At 31.0% G+C, this 18,477-nt stretch overlaps 1 protein-coding gene and 1 long non-coding RNA gene across 3 annotated transcripts; one reads left to right on the forward strand and one right to left on the reverse strand.

Annotated features, from left to right (window-relative positions):
- Positions 1 to 2,606: 2,606 nt before the first annotated feature.
- On the forward strand, positions 2,607 to 10,154 carry LOC127251490 (uncharacterized). The gene is made up of 2 exons (XR_007838917.1): positions 2,607 to 2,817; positions 9,972 to 10,154. It is a non-coding gene; the product is annotated as an uncharacterized LOC127251490 (long non-coding RNA).
- Positions 3,713 to 13,116, reverse strand: LOC127251489 (DNA glycosylase/AP lyase ROS1-like). 2 transcript variants are annotated; one of them, XM_051275209.1, is made up of 20 exons: positions 12,997 to 13,116; positions 11,920 to 12,490; positions 9,819 to 11,585; positions 9,379 to 9,732; positions 9,165 to 9,255; positions 7,768 to 9,088; positions 7,577 to 7,656; positions 7,409 to 7,493; positions 7,236 to 7,327; positions 7,089 to 7,157; positions 6,969 to 7,005; positions 6,799 to 6,881; positions 5,985 to 6,446; positions 5,742 to 5,778; positions 5,600 to 5,657; positions 5,303 to 5,442; positions 5,111 to 5,176; positions 4,909 to 5,023; positions 4,780 to 4,818; positions 3,713 to 4,018 (listed from the first exon to the last, which is right to left on the reverse strand). In XM_051275209.1, the coding sequence occupies exons 2-20, from the start codon at positions 12,467 to 12,469 to the stop codon at positions 3,894 to 3,896; spliced, it is 5,571 nt and encodes a 1,856-aa protein (XP_051131166.1). In that variant the 5' UTR covers positions 12,470 to 12,490; positions 12,997 to 13,116; the 3' UTR covers positions 3,713 to 3,893. The 2 variants fall into 2 exon arrangements, with proteins under 2 accessions (XP_051131166.1, XP_051131165.1); XM_051275208.1 differs by lacking the exon at positions 12,997 to 13,116 and adding an exon at positions 12,761 to 12,882.
- Between the last annotated feature and the right edge of the window lie 5,361 nt (positions 13,117 to 18,477).

Consider the following 18,477-nt stretch of genomic DNA (forward strand, 5'->3'; position numbering starts at 1 on the left):
TGACGTGATTGTTGTTTTGAAATGCAGCTTGCGATTTGTTAAGAAATCGCTTATGAAACTGTCAATCTATTTGAAGTATAAATTGATTCAACGAGCTGACAATATCTATTTCCACTGATTGATTGACTTTTATTTGTAGATAAATAAATAAATGATACAAATCACTAACAATTTGAAATTTGTATGTAATGAAAAAATTATAAGATAGATTATACACATTAGATGATAAAAAATTATATATATCAACGCAAAAGAACAAATAGTGCGTTCTTTAAAACAAATATGTACATATATTTTTTTCAAAAATATTAATATAAAATACATTGTCACTATTATTATTTTTTTTATTGACAGAATTTTTTATATTTCATCTTAAAAAATATATACTTAAATTATCTCATAAAACAAACCCATCTAAAGTCAAATAATACAAACTTTGACTCGAGTTACAGCTATTGGTTTACTGTAACCCATTCTTAATAACAATAATCATATAGATTAATCAAAGCGCGCAGTCCGGTGAGTATTAGATATCAAATAAAACATCTCGATTAATACAGTTACGGATTTTCTTTCCTAAAACCAAATATTCGGTGCGATATTAAATTGGATATTGTTGATCATTTTAGAATAATTAAAGAGAAATTAGGTAACGCGCAAACAGAATCTTACATAAGAAATTAAAATTCTTATAATATAATCCAAAGAGAAATGTGGAATTTTTGTTGGCAACTTTCTGGTGGTTCGGGGCGTGAGGGTGAGGGCAAATCTGAAACTTCACATAATGAAAGGTACTGATAAAAATGTGATAAAATTTCATTGCCTGCCCGCTGCCACGGGTAATAATAAAATACGTAACATCGTCGCACTTTTTGATTTTACGGAGCCGCCCGCTTTTAATGCTCTCATCGATTATTCTTTTATTATGCATTTGTTTCTCACACTAGTTTTTTCCCTTTTAACATATTTTATAATATAATATTTATATTATATATAAAACCAACATTCAATAAAAAAAATATATATATTATTAACAATTTATAAAAAATATTCGATAATGACAAATGTATATTTTATTATTTTTTATTGTTAAAACATAAAATATTAATATTATTTTTCAGTATGTATCATACTTTCTCCGTCCCAAACACCATGCAACATTTGCTTTTGACACAGAAATTTAGGTGGAGAATATTAAATATGATAATTTGAGATAATTTGTATATTAAGTGATGTGATTGGAGAAAGAAATGATTATTTATTTTCTTAAGTTGAGTGACGTCATGAGATAAAGTGAAGTATGTATTAATATATGTATATAAATATTATTAATTATTTCTAAATTTGGAAATATTGCAGTGAGTTTTGGACAAACAAAATAGAAAATATCATAGAGTGTTTGGGACGGAATGAGTACTACATATTAAAAATATTTTTATATTTATATAATAACATCATTAATTTTACATATATAAGGATAAAATTATATGTTTTCACTAAATTTGTCATTAAAATATACTCCATCCGTCATGTTTTATTTTTCCTTTTTTTAACAAAAGATGACTATTTTTCATTTTTTTAAGTAAGTTTATTAATATTAAACATAGTTATTAAATATAAATCAATTTAATTAAATTTATAACCTTTTACAAGATGATTCACTCAAAACTCTTTTATTTCTATATCTTTTCACTTGACAAATATTTTTATATACCTTTAAAACTTTCACATTTTATAAAAGTAATTTATAGTAATGATAAATAAATAAATATATTTTGTTATCCATTTGTATTACATAAAAATAATATCCATATTGTATATATTTTATCAAAATTTAAAAATATTTAAAATACCAACAACATTATTCATATAACAAATAATAAAATTTATCATAATTTATTAATTTACACTACCTATAATAACGTGTATTTAACAGAAGAGTTCATCTATTGCGCAAAGAAGATAATAATATTTATTAAATTTTGCATAAAAAAATAAATATTTACTTTATAATAGACAAATAGAATAATATTTTGTATTGAATTATTGTATAAAAATAAAGTGTATATTATTTATGTACTCTATCATTCATATTCAAATTTATTTATTTTGGCTTTACTTTTTCAAGTCAAAACTCATTATATTTTTGTATATTTTTTTATTATAAAATAAAAAATAATAATTGTTATTAACTTTTATAAAAAAAAAAATATTTTTTTTATTTTTTTAAGTAAAAATTCATTACATAATTTTTTTTTAATTATAAAACAAAATAATTATTATTACTCATTTGTGTTAAAATTTGTGTTCGATTTAATGAATACATATTTGCATAACGAAAAGTGTAATGTAAATGTATGTATATATAATTTTTTTAGTAACATTAATAAAAAATTATATCAACAAAAAATTGATGGATGAACAAAATATTTAAATTAAAATAGGTAAACTGTTTTACTCATAAAATGTCTAATTTGTAGAGGCCCATGGGCCAGAAGCTTCTGGACCATTGCACAACCTGAAGCATTTGTTCAACCCATTGTAAATTAAAAACGGCCCCGCCACTGTCATTCAAACAGTAGATCAACTCGCCAGGCAGCGCGCGTTGTTTGAAACAAAGGAAACCAAATTAACAAGCGAGGGAATTCTAAAGGCGGCAAAAATTTTCCCGCATATTCTCTCACCGCCATTGTCGCACCAAATATATCGGGATGGAATAAGTACTATCCGAGGCGATTTATCATCCATAGTGTAGCCGGCGAGTTGGTAATGCCTATTATCGGCTTGTTGTAGGTGGTTGAGTTCGGCGCTTTCAAGGTACGTTCAACCATGCGGATTTATAAGAGATTACTGGTGTGTTAAAGTTTTGTTGTATGATTAACTATGAATTATGTTATCTAATTGATGAAGTCGCTCGTTCGTTGTTTCTCCCTACTCAGTGATGTATGTGTGGATTGTTATTATTGATTGGTTTTGATAAGATGAGTTCTATTGTATGAGTTATAGGCGCAGCTTTACGCATGTGAGTGCGTTTGCGCTCTGCAATTGTGGTTTTCCAAGTTTTTTACTCTTATAAGGTTTACTTCTGTCAAAGATTGGTGCGAGAGCGTGTTTCTGGATCTCTGATGAAATCATTGCCGTTCTTTATCCTAATCCTATGCATTTACGTTCTGTGCTTAAGGATTGTACTTGCTCTCTATTTTGACCTAGTTCTATTAATGTTGTGTTTGCTAGCGATCTGAACCGTGGGATCCTACATATTCTAATATAATAAGTTTAAGAATGCCAAGTTACTGGTGTTTTCACAAGTTAGTGGATCTAGACTCTGGGTCTGCAATTCAGATCATAACCTTCTGATGGCTATCCGTATCTGTTGTTTGGCCTTTTCATTCTGTAGTTGAGTTGGCTTGTGACACGGAGGTGGTTAGGGATAACTATTATGCGCTTTATTGTCCAGAACTGATGGCCGTGAGTTCTGGACTCCCGGGGGATGTCATAGAATGAAAATGATGGCGTTTTATTCATTAAATAATATAGACTAATGCTTCCTGCATTTGGTCATTCCTCATTCCTCATGGTTGTCTTAGGTATTTAGGCTGATGACTGAACATTTAAGATAAATCCCAGTTTTAATATTCCTCCTTGCTTAGGAATTTGCAACAAGAAGAATCACAACACCAGACCATGAAATAACAAGAAAACACAAATATAATATACCAATAAGCAATAACTTAGAAAACAAGCCATTCATCAATCCAGGCAGATTGCCAATATTCCATCTTTTCTGTCGAAATCAACCATTTCCGCTCGATACAGTCTTTTCATTACCCGACTTCATATCGTACAAGCTACTTTACATCTTACTGTTCTACTGCTGGTGAAGCTAAGTCTGATCATTGATTGTCCTCATCTATCTTTCCTTTCCCCTTGCCTAATCTGCTTGCAGGGAAGTGCAGTCTGGCAATGAGAGGACGCGGAGCTCTTGTTTTCCTGTCAAATCCTCTCACACAAACAAACCCTGAAATACAGAAAAATGCACTTAAGATATTGACAATTAGCAGGATAAGTAAGCTTTTGAGGTTGACTAGTGCGTGCTCACAACAGATTCTGTTTAGTGTCCCCAGCAGTTATTAACTTTTCAATTTGATAGTTATAAAACTTACACTGCATTGGTGGTTAAATATACACTATCATGCACAATTCTAGGAACTATTATGTTGGGCTAGGTTAGCTTTAGTTATATATCTGCTTTGCAGGCTGAACATATTACATGTTTAACTTTTCTTGTGCATACGAGTGTACAAGCAACATATAAGCCTATAATACTCCTTTCAGCTTTTCCAAGATCACTGCTAATCACTCATCAGTATCCTTGTGGATAAAACAAGTACTTGTTTCTGGGGTGTGGAAATATTAATAATGAGCGGTATATAGGATAAGAAAAGAAAAGCTTAATGATTTCTCATTCTACAGTTAATTGAGGCATTTAACTCTCCTACACAGCACATGTAGTAATTTGTGGCACATTTGTTGGACTACGATACAAGCATGTTGCTGGTTAACTATTTGTGGCTATCTGATGTACAATACATATATAATATAGACTAAAGGTACAAGTTTAGATTTGGTGGACTGTTTTAAAGGAAGAGTACCTTGTTTAGTTTCATTTTTTTTATTTCTCTATTTATTTGCAACATTACATATGCAGCCATCAGCTGAATACAGAAGTTACTCTTTTATATATATATATATATTACTTTTCTATGTAAGTGTACATACCTCTCCAAAAGCAGTATTGAATTCCTTCCGTGGACAATCCTAATAAACAGAAAGAAATTACACATAGGTAATCATTCTGGAAAAATGGACTTTATGCTTTAGTTACTCCATGGTATTTTGTAATGTTACCTTTAAAAATAGTTGGTATTGATGTTCCAAAGTACACTGTTCTCCTTGGCAAGTTCCACAACCAACGTCTTGGAACATCCATGGGCAATAGGCTGCTCTCATGGTCAGAAAATAACTGGAGAGAACAATGGATATAGTTACACAGCACATTACCCAAGGACATGTGCGCTAAATTATACCAAGACTTGACCCTAACAATTACCTCATTTACTTGGAAATATGTGCCATTTAGTGGAAAACTTCCTCTCATAGCCGTTCTGCATGGTATCTGTTATTCGAATCATGTTTGATTCAAGAGCATGGTTTGGAAGTTGTCCTTGTCAGTTATATACCGGAACAGTGGCTGTGAGTTAATAAGTTATTAACAAGATTAGGGCTAGCATATCATCAGTACCAATATAGTTCCTCTGACAGTTTGGGAGCTTGCTTCTCTAATGCTGTTGCATGATGAGCAGGATGCATCAGTGCATAGCATCTCAATTCCCTGGGAGCTGCACCTCCTTTCTGGTGGTTGAATAGAATCCACTGTTTCACCTATGTAGAACATTCAATTGAACCAATTAACCAGGTTTCGTTTGCCTTTATCTATAGACACGTTGCTTCAATATGCAGGATCTGTTCCCAATATATGAACCTGCCAAAAGTCCTCTACAAGTTTTCAGCTAGTCATGCTCTCTTACTGTTATCATACCTGGGGTCCATATGGCAAGTAGGTAAGGGCAAGGATCATCAGGCTCCCGTTTGTCCATCTGTAAAATAAAGTAATTACAGTTAGTTTGGACAGAATATTGCAGATGGTGGTTGAATTTGTTTGCTAGGAGAATAACACTAACCCCTTGGAGCAGAGGGTGTGAATCTGGAAGCTCATAGCTGTTGATAAAAAGAAATGGTTATAAGATCTTACAACCACCAAACAATTCATCATTCGGACCAACATATTTGTACTGCATTACTAAATGGAGGGAAGAAGGCATTTCAAGATGATGAGTGTGCTGATTATAGGTCTTGAACATTGAACTCCTGTAGTGATATGGTGTGTGACTTGCAAAGATTTCTGAAACTAAATTGTTACTTACACTTGATGCTCTGTTCTGAGTCTGCTCACATTTTTAAGTTTAGGCACAGGGATTGAAGCAGCTTCTGGAGTTAAAGCTACCAATGCCTTTGACATTTCACCTTCTTGTAGTTCGTTTTGCTGTATGAGTTTCTGCAAATTATGAGTGAACTCTTCCATATTAAGTTGGATAGTAGGAATCTCATCAGGATCTTCGCTGAAAGCATCCTCAATGTCACACACTGATGCTTCTGTATTACTTGGTTCTGGTGTTGTTGGCACTTCGATAATAGGTTCTGGTGAAGCAGGCTCTTCAATAATGGGTTCAGTGTTTCTTACTTGAGATACAGAATCGATTTGGTTCATATGGGGTGGAGGCGACCGCAAGTTATTCATATTATTCATTGGAGTTTGGTCACCCCTTCTATTTTCATGAAGGCCCATGATGCTTGTTTCCCCTGGTGCTGGGAGAGCAAGCCTTGCACTGCACATAGCTTCATCAGGTTATGTCATCTAAAACATGCACTTCAACTCAAGGAATCTAAAAATATTTAAGCCCTTTAAGTCTACATAAGGAGTAGCTTCTAAGTGCCTGTCTATGTCCGCATTTCTAATCTGTTGTGTGGTGTTAAAAAAAAAAAAAAACAGAAAGAATAAACCTGTCCACATACTCCTGTGTTTTCAAATTAAGATATTTTTCTGCCCAATCTTCTGGTTTTCAAATAAAGCTTCATTAAAGAAACATCTTGTGATTCTAGTTGAACTATCTGAGATGTTCAGATATTAAAGACAGAAATTTATGGTGACAGGGACATAATTGAAATTCAACTACAAACCTTGCAAAAGCACTTGCAAAATGTCTGCATTCTGCTCTCATTGGACATGCATTGCAATTTGGTTTGCTCTTTGTGCAAAATACCTGAAATAGTCAAACTATGTTACTTACCTCATGTTCTACAAATGATTTTCTCATCTTTGGATATCTAAGATAACAGGTGTACCATACCTTACCAAAAGTGATCATCTGATAGTGCAGCTCATATCTGCAATGAGATAGCATCAATAAATCATTTAAGAAAATTGACTTATGTACATTAGACATAAAAATGTCCACAAGAATGTTTACAGTGTTCTTTGATCTAGCTTGCACAGTCTAGGCCACAGATATTTCTGAATGGACTCCAGTACAGGGTACCTACACAATGAAACAATATAGTTTATTAAGTTTGATGCTACATTGATATGAAAACATGATGAGAACTCAAGCACTGACATTTCAAGTAGATGCAGCTGTAGTGACTCAGGCAATGGCTGAAGAGGTACCCAACCTAATCTTACTGCTATACGACCAACATTCGTGTCAACCTTCCAATGTTTTGCACATATAACCATGTTAGTAAATTTTCCTTTTATTTTAAATACATTTATTATTGAGCTTAAACTTACTGGAAAGGCAAGGTGATGGAGTGTCAAGAGACGCACACACTCCACACTCTTCAAACCCAAGCCTCTGATGCTCAATAGATATTCTCTGAAAATCAAAGGAACATGTAAATATAGAACTCCTATGCCGATTAGTTTAATAGACAGTACTGAGAAACTAGTTAAGCTTACTTTGCTTTGTCAGGTGGAACATCCCTAAGCCATTCCAAATCAATGCTTCCATGGTCTCTGACAAGGCGGTTCAGAAAGTCCTGTACAGGTTTTTCAATATATCATACGAGTGAAAACAGCAAACCAGTTTATGAAAGTTCACAAGTCAAATACAAACATTTCAGTTTCTTTATGTAAAATTAGACTGAAACCTTTATTCTCCCTGCGAGAATATTGTTCATTCCCCTTTCTTTGATAGCCTGCGCAAGCACATTAACATCTGCACGTCTTACAGCATCCCAGTCAACAGAATCCTTATTGCCTGTTCTTGTTTTTTCTCTACTGGTGTTTGCCTGTTTTCTAAGATGCTCCCAATCAACATTTTCTTTCCCTTTCCTCACCTTTTCCCCTTTCCCCTTAGGCACATCGATTGGCTTCCCAGCATGGTGCTTTGTGTCATTTTTGTTTGAATTAATATCCTTGTGCTCTAAGCTCCTTGAGCTATCTATGTTGCTACTACTACCTGTAGCATCCACAGTATCTTCAGGACCATCTGGATTCACCACCATTTTGTCCTGGGATGAGCTCTCTGCTGCTGCTTCACTCGGCTGAGTTATTTCAGATTGGTGATTGCTGTATAATTTTGCTTCCTCTTGGAAATTGATCAATGCAGCCTTCTGAAATGTACTTTGTGATGCAGACTCACAAGTCAGCCCACTTGTTTCAGCAGCAGATAGTTCGTTTTTGCTGGAACTATTAGAGGTCGTACTAGCTTTCTGGGACAAGTCACAGTGTGCAGCAACCATTCCTAACTTGGGTACATGAGATGGAGTAGACATGCTACTTGATGCCACATGTTTCTTAGAAACAGTAGTATTTTCTAAATAGTCTTCACTCTCCAAGTTAATGGCCAAGCTTTCATATCTCACTTTCTGATTTTGATCAGATGCAATTTTGTCATTGCCACTTCCACAATCAACTTGCAATACTGAGCCAACCATCTGTAGAAGTTTCATACAAGAAGTAGAGCTGGTAAATCCATCTGGTTGATCCCCAGCTATTGGTTCTTGTAATGAGGGGCTGCATAGGCAAGAATTACTTCCTTCTGTTAGTTCAATTACGGAACTTGTAGAATTTTGAGAAGAAAGTGTGTCTTCTGTGTCCTTCCTATCTTCAACCAAACTTCCGGACTTGTTTGTAACAGTTTCATGGGAAATATGACTGTGTTTAGAGCTATCCCTTGATTGGCCTCTGTTGTTGTCTTCTGAGATAAGTCCATCAGAATTCTTGCCAAATGTTTTGATGATGTTTGCTTCTCTAATACTAGCAGCTTCAGAATGCTGAAGCGTTTTAGTATCATCGCCATATGCTAATGTAGTTGAGTTCTTTCTGTTGAATCCTGATATCTCTCCTATTTTAATCTCGCACACCTCAGCTTCTTTGGGGATTGGGCTCAGTGTTTCTTCATGTGGCATCGGGGGATGGGTTTTTTCTCCAGCTGGGAACCTTGCAGCAACTGACATGAAAGCAGAGCTGCAAGCACCAATTGGTATATCTAAGTTTCCAATGAATTAAATGATAAATTAAACCATAAAAAAGTTCAACCAACCTGGAAAGATGGTCTGAAACATTTTGAGTGAGGAAAACACCGACGACGGAATCAACAACAGATCCCTTCCATGGGGAAAATCGCCTGTCTCCTGTTAATAAAAGTGCAACACATTTAAATTGTTGTTCGTTGTTGAGCAATATAAAAAAATTGGTAGCTATTGTGTCGACAATTATGCTTCATGATTCAAATAAATGGTAGCTACCATACGCACCTTGAACAAGATGCATCCGTGCAATGAATGAGTCTGCTCTTCCTCTAAATATTCTTCGCTCTTCGTCCCACCATTTAGCTTTTTCTTCATCTGTGCCATCAATACCTTCATTGTTTATATTTTCCAACAGCAATTTCCATACTCTAGTAGTTTCATCATCAAGATTAACTTTAGCCCGTGTCCGCTTTCTTTTAACTTGATCATCAAAAGGTACAAGTGTTCCACTTCCTTGATATGGAACTAGGGCATTTAGCTCTTGATAATTTGTGTGGTATGCAACTAATGCTTCACTGGTTGCATTTAGATCCAGCTGGTTAAGCCTTTCGGTGATCCATGCCATAGCCGGTGGTTGTCCTGCATGGAGTGTGTTAAGTATATCCAAAAGATATTATATAGAAAAACTGATTTCTTGATGTTGATGTAATATATATTATGGTTACCCATTGATGTAGACAGCTGGTGACTGTACTGCAGTGTTGAATCCATTGTCATGCTTTTCTTTGCTTGCTTAGTTGTCATTTTTGTGTGGGTGGCGGTTTCCTGGGCATCAAAGTAGGCATATGGTTTATTTGGAAATACAAAACCTTGTTCAGGTCTAGAAGTTGTTGCCTCCCTGCCTGAAGATGCTGGAACCTGCTTATGGATTTCCATCAATGAAGCCAACTTCCTCACTCGAGTTGGGGCTCTTGATCTCCTCTTTATTGTTCTCCCTGTGGGTTCCAAAGCTAACAGATCTTCAAATACTTGCCTTCCATTCTGAGTGCCAGCAGTTGCGGTAGTTGATGCAAAAACGTGTATGCGGTACTCTCTGGGAGTGTGTCCTTCAAAATTCAAATGATTGTCTGAGGTGGATGGCACCCCACAATGTTCCATCTCAGCTCTCTTTTTCTTATGCTGTGCTGAATGCAATCCAAGACCACTGTAACTGTTGTCTCCATTTTGTGAAAATATAGATAAGTATTTCTGCAAGGAGTTGTAATATGCTCCAGTCTCATTCCTGTTGTGCTCTACTACAACAGTTGTGTCCATCTCTTGTCTTTTCAAGCCTCTTTCTTGTCTTCCTAGGTTCAAGTATGTGCTGTTGCAGGTAGAATCTGTCGGACTCTTTGATGTCCTTTGATCACCAGGGTTCATCCTCACTTGAAAAATGTTTGCCTCTTTATCATGTGTTGCATCTGAGAATATAATCTGGCATTTACCTCTGGTGTTATTTGAGAGCAGGGTTTCCTTTAATGGATGTACATTTGTAGACTTGGAGGAGTACTGGAAACTCTGTACAGGTATTTCCTTGCAATTTTCCCATACTTGATTATTATAAGAGTGTGCACATTCCTGAAAATTGCTCATGCCAGTTCTCTCCATTATCACTAACCCCTGCTCGCATGGCTCAGTTCTTGATTGATCAGTTGCATTGGTGTTCTCAGCTTGTTGTGATACCATATTACAGGATGCGGATGGACAATATACGGAGCTCTCATCTCTTGCTTGGCAATCAGTGTCAAAAGGCAGGGATCTTCTGCAGGAACTTCTGGTATGTCTCCGGTGCTTTACATCTGCTGTTTCTGATGTTCCATTGTCCAGGTTACCTTCTGGGTTGTTGATTCCTTTTTTTCTTACATACTTCCTTTTGCCAACTGATTGACCCGTTGGAGGAGGAGTTTTTTTGTTTAAATCAGTTTCCCCTTCTAAGGGATTGTTGGTCCCTTTTTTCCGAATGTACTTCCTTTTGACTCTTGTTGATTCCTGGGGTGCATTAGTTTTTCCAGCACTTGATTTAGGAGTATTTTTCTGTTGGCCCTCAATGACAACTTTGGGTCTGTGCTTTTTTCTCCTTGGCTTCTGCTGAGGGGTTTGGATTAAATCGGTCTCCTCTGCGCTTCCCTTGTCAGGCTTGTGATTCTCCTGTAATTCTGGGGGTATGGTTGCACACGATAGATCAATGATCAATTTGGACTTCTCTTTATTCCTAGGAAGTTCCATTTCTCCATCTGTGGTGATTCTGTTATCCCGTGCATTCATAACAGCTGATACCAGGTCTTTCCCTTGTGGTTGCCTCCCCAGATCTTCCCAGTAAGCTGCTTTATTGTACTGTTCAGGTGTCACGGGTTGAAATTGGGATGGTATGCTCATGCTCGAAACTGCATCTTTCACTGTTCTGGGGGTTTGATTAATGTTGTAGAATGCTCTAGTTTGGATAAAATTTCCATCTGTAGATTCAATCAAGTCCATTAGTGTTTGCAAAAGAACACTACCAAGTTAGGAGAATGCAGGTTTGAGTGGTATGAAATGGCATAGCAGCTTATCATATTTTAAAAGAAGAGTAATGGAAGATTATTCGCTCCCATCCCCCCTCTCCAAACTAAAGAGACTAACTTTAGAGATTGAGCTTTCAAGTGCTTATACTGTTTTATGATGGCTAACATGATTTGTAGGCTTTGACACAATTGAGAATGGCATCTTGTACAATATATGTAGGCCATAAAGTTACTCTTGCTAAGATTTACATAGCCAGACAATAATTAAGTACAGGAAAAAACTTACCAGTGGAGACATTTGGTCTGTCCAATCCAGCCTCAAGATTTGCCCCTACTAAATCCCAATTTTCTTGCAGTTGCAGGCAGGAGTCAACAGTGGAAATTGTGAAATGAGGGGAGTTGCTTGTAAGAGCATTTTCTACTACTGCTGTCTGGCTCCTTGCCTCTTCTATATTCTGGAGATGCTTCATAAAAGATATATTCCTTAAGTTATGTCCACCAAAATTAATATTCTTGTCTGCTCTTGCTTGCCAATTGCTGGAATTTTCGCCTGCCTTAATGAGATTAGATGAACTACAACATGCAGATGCTATCTGGCATTGTACTTCTTCAGGTAAAGTTTCTGGTAATCTTCCGGATCCACACAATCTTTCTTGGCTGATTACAGGTGAATAACCCAACGATTTTGGCAAATCTACCTCAGAAGCAATATTTTCTTGCCAATTTGCGCAGATCAGCTGGTCTGATGTCTGCTTTACAGGCGTAGCTGGAACCCATGAACTAGACTTCTGGAACTCCTCCAGTTTCGGGCATTTCTCTTCTCTTCTAACAGCCATACCTCTCCTGGTAATCTAAACCTGGTAAAAGTTCTACCCTTTAAACTCTGAATTTCAGTTATTTTATTTATTTATATAGGGAACTGGTTAAGCACACTTTACATTAAAAATAAAAATTAAAAGACACAAATAAGAAAACCGCAACTCCAATTAAATTCGCAGGACATACACGAATTGTACAAAATCGTCTATATTTTCTAAAATCAAACCAAGCAACTCCACCCTCAGATCTTCGATCAGGGGGGGAAAGAAAAACCAGGAAACCCAGTATTGAAGAGAAGAGGTGCTTACACAATTAAGGTAGAGAGAGAATGGGTAGCAATTAATTATTCAGTAATTTCAAAGGCAGCCAGTCCTTTAGAGGATGGATGCAGGAAGAAACGGCAAAAACGCTACCTTTGCCTTTTATCTGGCTAGAAAACCATAAATGCCATTGTTATCGATTCCCTTTCTTAGAAACAAAAATCAAAAGAAAAGAGAAGCGCAATTGTAGTCAGATTGTATAGGTTATGGGTTAGAACGCTCACCTAAGTGCTGAATTCTTGTTAAGATCTCGCCAAGCGGTGGACGGCGAAGTGAGACTTACCGCACTGCATTCCTTTTCACTTTGTTTTATTTTATTTTTTCCTCTGAGAAGAGATAGAGAGAGAGACTAGGAAGTGCAAACAAAGAGGAAGACCAGGGCATTTATTCAAAGTGTGGAAACCTCCGAACCGATAACTCGGTTTTATCTGATTCTAACTAACCGATTTTATATTAATACGTGAGATAACAGTTAATTATGATATTATTTTATTTTAATCAGTTTATGTGTGTACGTTTGTGTTTTTCTTGATACATGCACATGCAATTTTTTGCATTGTTGCATTGTATCGTATAATTAATTGAATAGTAAAAAAATGAAATAAAATTTTATATAGCAGTAAGATACCCGAAAAGAAAACTGAATAATATTATCTCTGTTCACTAAATTTATATATATTTTTTTGGTCCTGCAAAAGATATTTATAGAAATTTTTTATATACTTTTAATGTCACTCTTTAACTTTATGTATATTTATAAATGTCATAATTATTTACATATTTAATTTATCTATTTTTTCACTTCATTAAATAATCCATAAACTTTTTTATAATAATATTAATTTATATTTCAATCAATTAATATATTAATTAATTCATTCCAAATATAGTGTAATATTTATTTTTATACTAGAATTAATTGAATAGTATTAAAAGAAGTATATATTTATTTGAGTGATGAGATGTAATAAAATATAAATATAAATTAAATATATTTAATTATTATCTATTTAAATATTTAGAATAAGCCTAGTATTATATTTATTAAAATTTGTGTTAGCATATATTAATGGTGGATGTGGGAATATAATATTATTAAAAAATACCTTTGGATCACAGGTTGCATGCTGATGTTTAAATTAATTTAGCGTGTGCTCGATTAAATTTTATTTTTAATTAAAAAATAGTGTTTTAGAGTATTTTGGTTATCATTTCGATCTATTTTTTTAAAGAAATTACATTATATAAGATTAATTCAAAAATATTATTTTTATTCTTTTAATGCAAATATGTTTATATAATATATATTTTAAAAAATTTATTTTTAAAATTAATTTATTATCATGAATAAATGTTTATAATTTTTATTAATTTGTATTATATAAAATGTTAGTTTTTACAAAATAATATTTATATTATATATATTTTATTAAAATATAATTTTAAATATTTTAATTATATTTATTACATCATAAATAAAATATTAATCAAATAAATTACTTTCAAATTTCAATTAACTTCTAATTCTAAATTCATCTGCTAACTAAATGCACCTTTAATTATTTTATGAATTTCTTTTGAATTAAAAATAAAGACTAATTTCAGCATATTATCTGTACTATTAAAATATTTTGAATGTATCTAAATAAAAATGAATATTAAATTTAATATTTATAGAAATAAAGTTACAAAGGGTGTGTTCCTTTTTCTTTTCCTTTTTTTTTTATTATATATATTTAGATATTTTTCAATATTGAGAATTTTCAAGTAGAATAGTTGTTTTAACATAATATTTATATTGAAAATAAAGATGCATTTTTTGTTGAAATAATGATTGTATATAATTTATGTAAAGAGAATAATTTATTTGTATAGTCCGGTTACCATGTTAATTTAAAATTCAATGTGCTGAGAAATCATAAGCGGTATTGTTATTGATAATATAATGTTTATATTAATATAGTATAAATATAAAATATAACTTCACATAACATATAGTATTATAATTGATTTTAGCATGTGATATATTTTTGTATAATATATAGTGTAATTATGATTAAATATTACATACTTTTATTATAAATAGTACCTATTGTGTGTAATAAAAATATATTATTTGTATATTTTACATATGTATTGTATCAAATTAGCACCGTAATTTTCCCTAATTTGTATAAATAATTGGTAGTATTGTATAAAATAAAAAATTGAAAAAAGATTAAAAAAAAAATACTTACTCTTTAGTATTAGATGTCAAAGTTAGTAATATTTTGAAAATTTGTTTATATTATAAAATATATAGTAAACAATAAATTTTATTTTTGTTCTTGTCGACACCCTGTTTTACTATATTTTGAATGGTTTTGATTTTAATTATTTTAATGAAAAATATTGTTATTATTTAGGATATATATACATAATTTTAATTTATGTACTTTATATAGAAAAGATTTTGAATACAAACATATCTAATGTTAATAATTTTTTTTAAATAAAATATGAAGGAAAATAGTATATAATTGAATGTGAAGATACAATTAAATACAGTAATGATTCTATTAAAATTTTTATTGTAATGGTGTGATATTATGATTTACTGATGCATATAATGTATAGATATATATATATATATATATTTATATGTGTGTGTGCACTTAACTGGATAAAATAATTAGTTGAAAGGGATATCTATGCTTGTATTTATATAAAGGTATTTATCACTATATAGGACAAATTATTGTACCAAATATTGTTTATAGGTGGAAAGCAAATAAATTTTTAAAGTTAATATGTATATATTTTGTTCAATTGAAGGTTTTAGTTTTGCTTGTTCGGTTCAAAATTATTATTTATTTATTATAGAAAAAATAATCTTATTAATTTTATATAAATTATAAATATATTATTATATATATAATATAAAAGATAAAATCAAACTTATCTTCATATTGATTTTTTTTTCTGATTTTTATTTGTATGGTAATTTGATTTTTATATTTTATAATAGAGAATAGTATATATTAAAAATATCAAAATTGTATAATAACAAAATAATTATATAATATATATATATTAAAAATAACCAGCAATTGTTACCTTCGACGCCACAAGGTCATCTGTTACACATGGTTCACTTAGTGTAACTTGTTTGTCGGATTTAGCTTGCAAGGTATTAGGTTCGATCGGAAGTAAATTTCACTTTTGGATAGCGGTTGCGGATTTTTCTGTCATAAAATAATAATAATAAAATAAAAATAAATAAATAGTGGTGCTGGAAGCCTTTATTATATTTGATTTATGTTAATTATTGTCATAATCATTAAAATAATGTGGTGATATAGGCAATCCCTATCTATATTCCCCCCTAAAACATCCATGTTAATTCCTTAAGATCTCAAAATTATACTGATTTCCAAAGTGATTTGACCATTGTATCATATATAATAGTTTATGGGGAAAATATTAAGCATTAATAATGTGATTTATGCATTCAAAGAAATTAATTGATTTCTATTACCTAATATGATCCTATGCATCTCATTTGATATAATATAATTGAGTTGATTTGATTACAATGAATTAATATATACTGGAGTTAGAGTTAAATTCTTGATAATTTTTAAAAATATTTTCAAAAAAGAATAATAATAAATATTATTATTATTATTATTATTATTATTATTATTTCCTTGCTTATAACTAATTTTAGAATGATTGTACACACTAAATCTTTTTACATTTTGGAACATTATTTTAACAAAGATTATAGTAATATTTATGTAGTAGATATATTATATATATGATAAATTTTGTTTGGTCATAGTTTGAAAATGAAGATATTAATTTAATCTCACAGTCACACATTCACACCCCATTGTTATTCTTTACTGAACATATTGATTTGAATTTTTATTTATATATTACATTGATATTGTGTTTTATAATAAAAAAATAACATATTTTTTTGTCGAAATGAATAATATTAATTTAAATTTGAAATTGCAAGCACACAGATAAACATTACAATGTAAGAATACTTTTTATTTTGAAGGCTAACATTGTATTGATTAGTAATAATTTAAAAGTTTATTTTATTTCATCCTATTTCGTATAAATTAATATAATAATTATAAATGACAGAGAATAACGAATTTCAATTATTTAAAACAAAATTTTAATTAGAACATATAAAATAATACTCCTTTCGTCCTAGATACCATATCTGCTACAACGTAGACAGTGTATTTTACGAGGAGTGCAATTAGTAAATAATTGAGAATGTATTAGTGAAAATAATTATTCTATAATATAAATAATATAAATTAAGATTAAGATATTTAATTGGTTTAATTAAAATTAAAAAAATAAAATTTAAAAAGAGATTAAAGTGTGTAATCATTTTTTAAAAAAGAAAGTGAGGACGGATAGAAACAGCAAATGGGGACATGGTATCTGGGACAAAAGGAGTATTATTTATTTCAATCAATTACATTAAGCACAGCTTAAATATATTTTAATATTAAAAAAAAGTTGTGTATATATGAGTGTTTGAAATATCTATCCATATTTTAGTTCTATTTTTCTTTTTTAAATACAGAACTATTTTCTCCGTCCTTTTTATTTTCATCTATTTTACTAATTTTGTTATTTTCAGAAAAAAAATAATAAATTTTATTTTAAATTTTAGTTTAATTAATTAATTATTTTTATTAATATATTTTTAATTATTTACTGATTAATTTATATGTCTACAATAAAATAAACATCATAACTAGAGGGAGAGGTTGACGTAAAACTATTCTGGTAACAGAAGAATTTTTTTTTTTATTCTTTCACAAAAGTGATACTTAAAGTACAATGTGAACCTAATGATTGAAAGGACATCAAACTGTCATATTTAGTTAAAAAGATTTACATGAGAATGAGAGTTTATCTATATACTACTTTTTTTTTTTATTAAAAAATAAAATAAAATAAATTTGAGGCAACGTTTGGAATATATACGGTGGTTTGCTTTGTTTCGAAGTATTACCCGTAAATATTTTGAATTTTTTTATTAAAATAAGATAAAACATTTTATTTATAAACAAGTATTTCATACTTTCCTTTAAATTAAAAATATATCATTATAAATAATTTGGAAACTATATTTATTTTTATGTATTTATTAAATTTAATAAATAAATTAAAATGTAAATTGTGTTTATTTTTTATTAGATAAAAAATATTCTTTTCGTTTCAATATAATAGTCTTATTTACTATTTTTGTTCGTCCAAAAAATAGTCTTTGTTTTTATAAATAATTATATCATCATAAAATTATCTTTACTTTTTTATTTTTATTACACAATTGCTATTATTTTTTACACTAATACACTTACAAAAGTAAAAAAAAAAAAAAAAAAATTATCTATATTTTTTATTAATTACTAATATTATATTAATATTTTTTAAATCTCGAACCTAATTTAATTAAAATTATATTTATGAGACCGAGGAAGTATTATTATTCACAAATTATTGATAAATATAAATTATTTTTTAAAAAATATTAATTTAAATCTAAAATCAGACAAACTCTTTAATTAGTGTAAAAGGTATTGGGAGTCAGCTTATGAAAGCGATGTGCATTGGTCTTCGGGCATCAACGTTGTGGGACCTATCAAATAGATAAAAATATTTTATTGGTTGCGATTTGAAAACTT

The sequence above is a fragment of the Andrographis paniculata genome, unplaced genomic scaffold (assembly GCF_009805555.1).
Source record: "Andrographis paniculata isolate CXL003 unplaced genomic scaffold, ASM980555v1 Contig45END, whole genome shotgun sequence".
NCBI lineage: Eukaryota > Viridiplantae > Streptophyta > Magnoliopsida > Lamiales > Acanthaceae > Andrographis > Andrographis paniculata.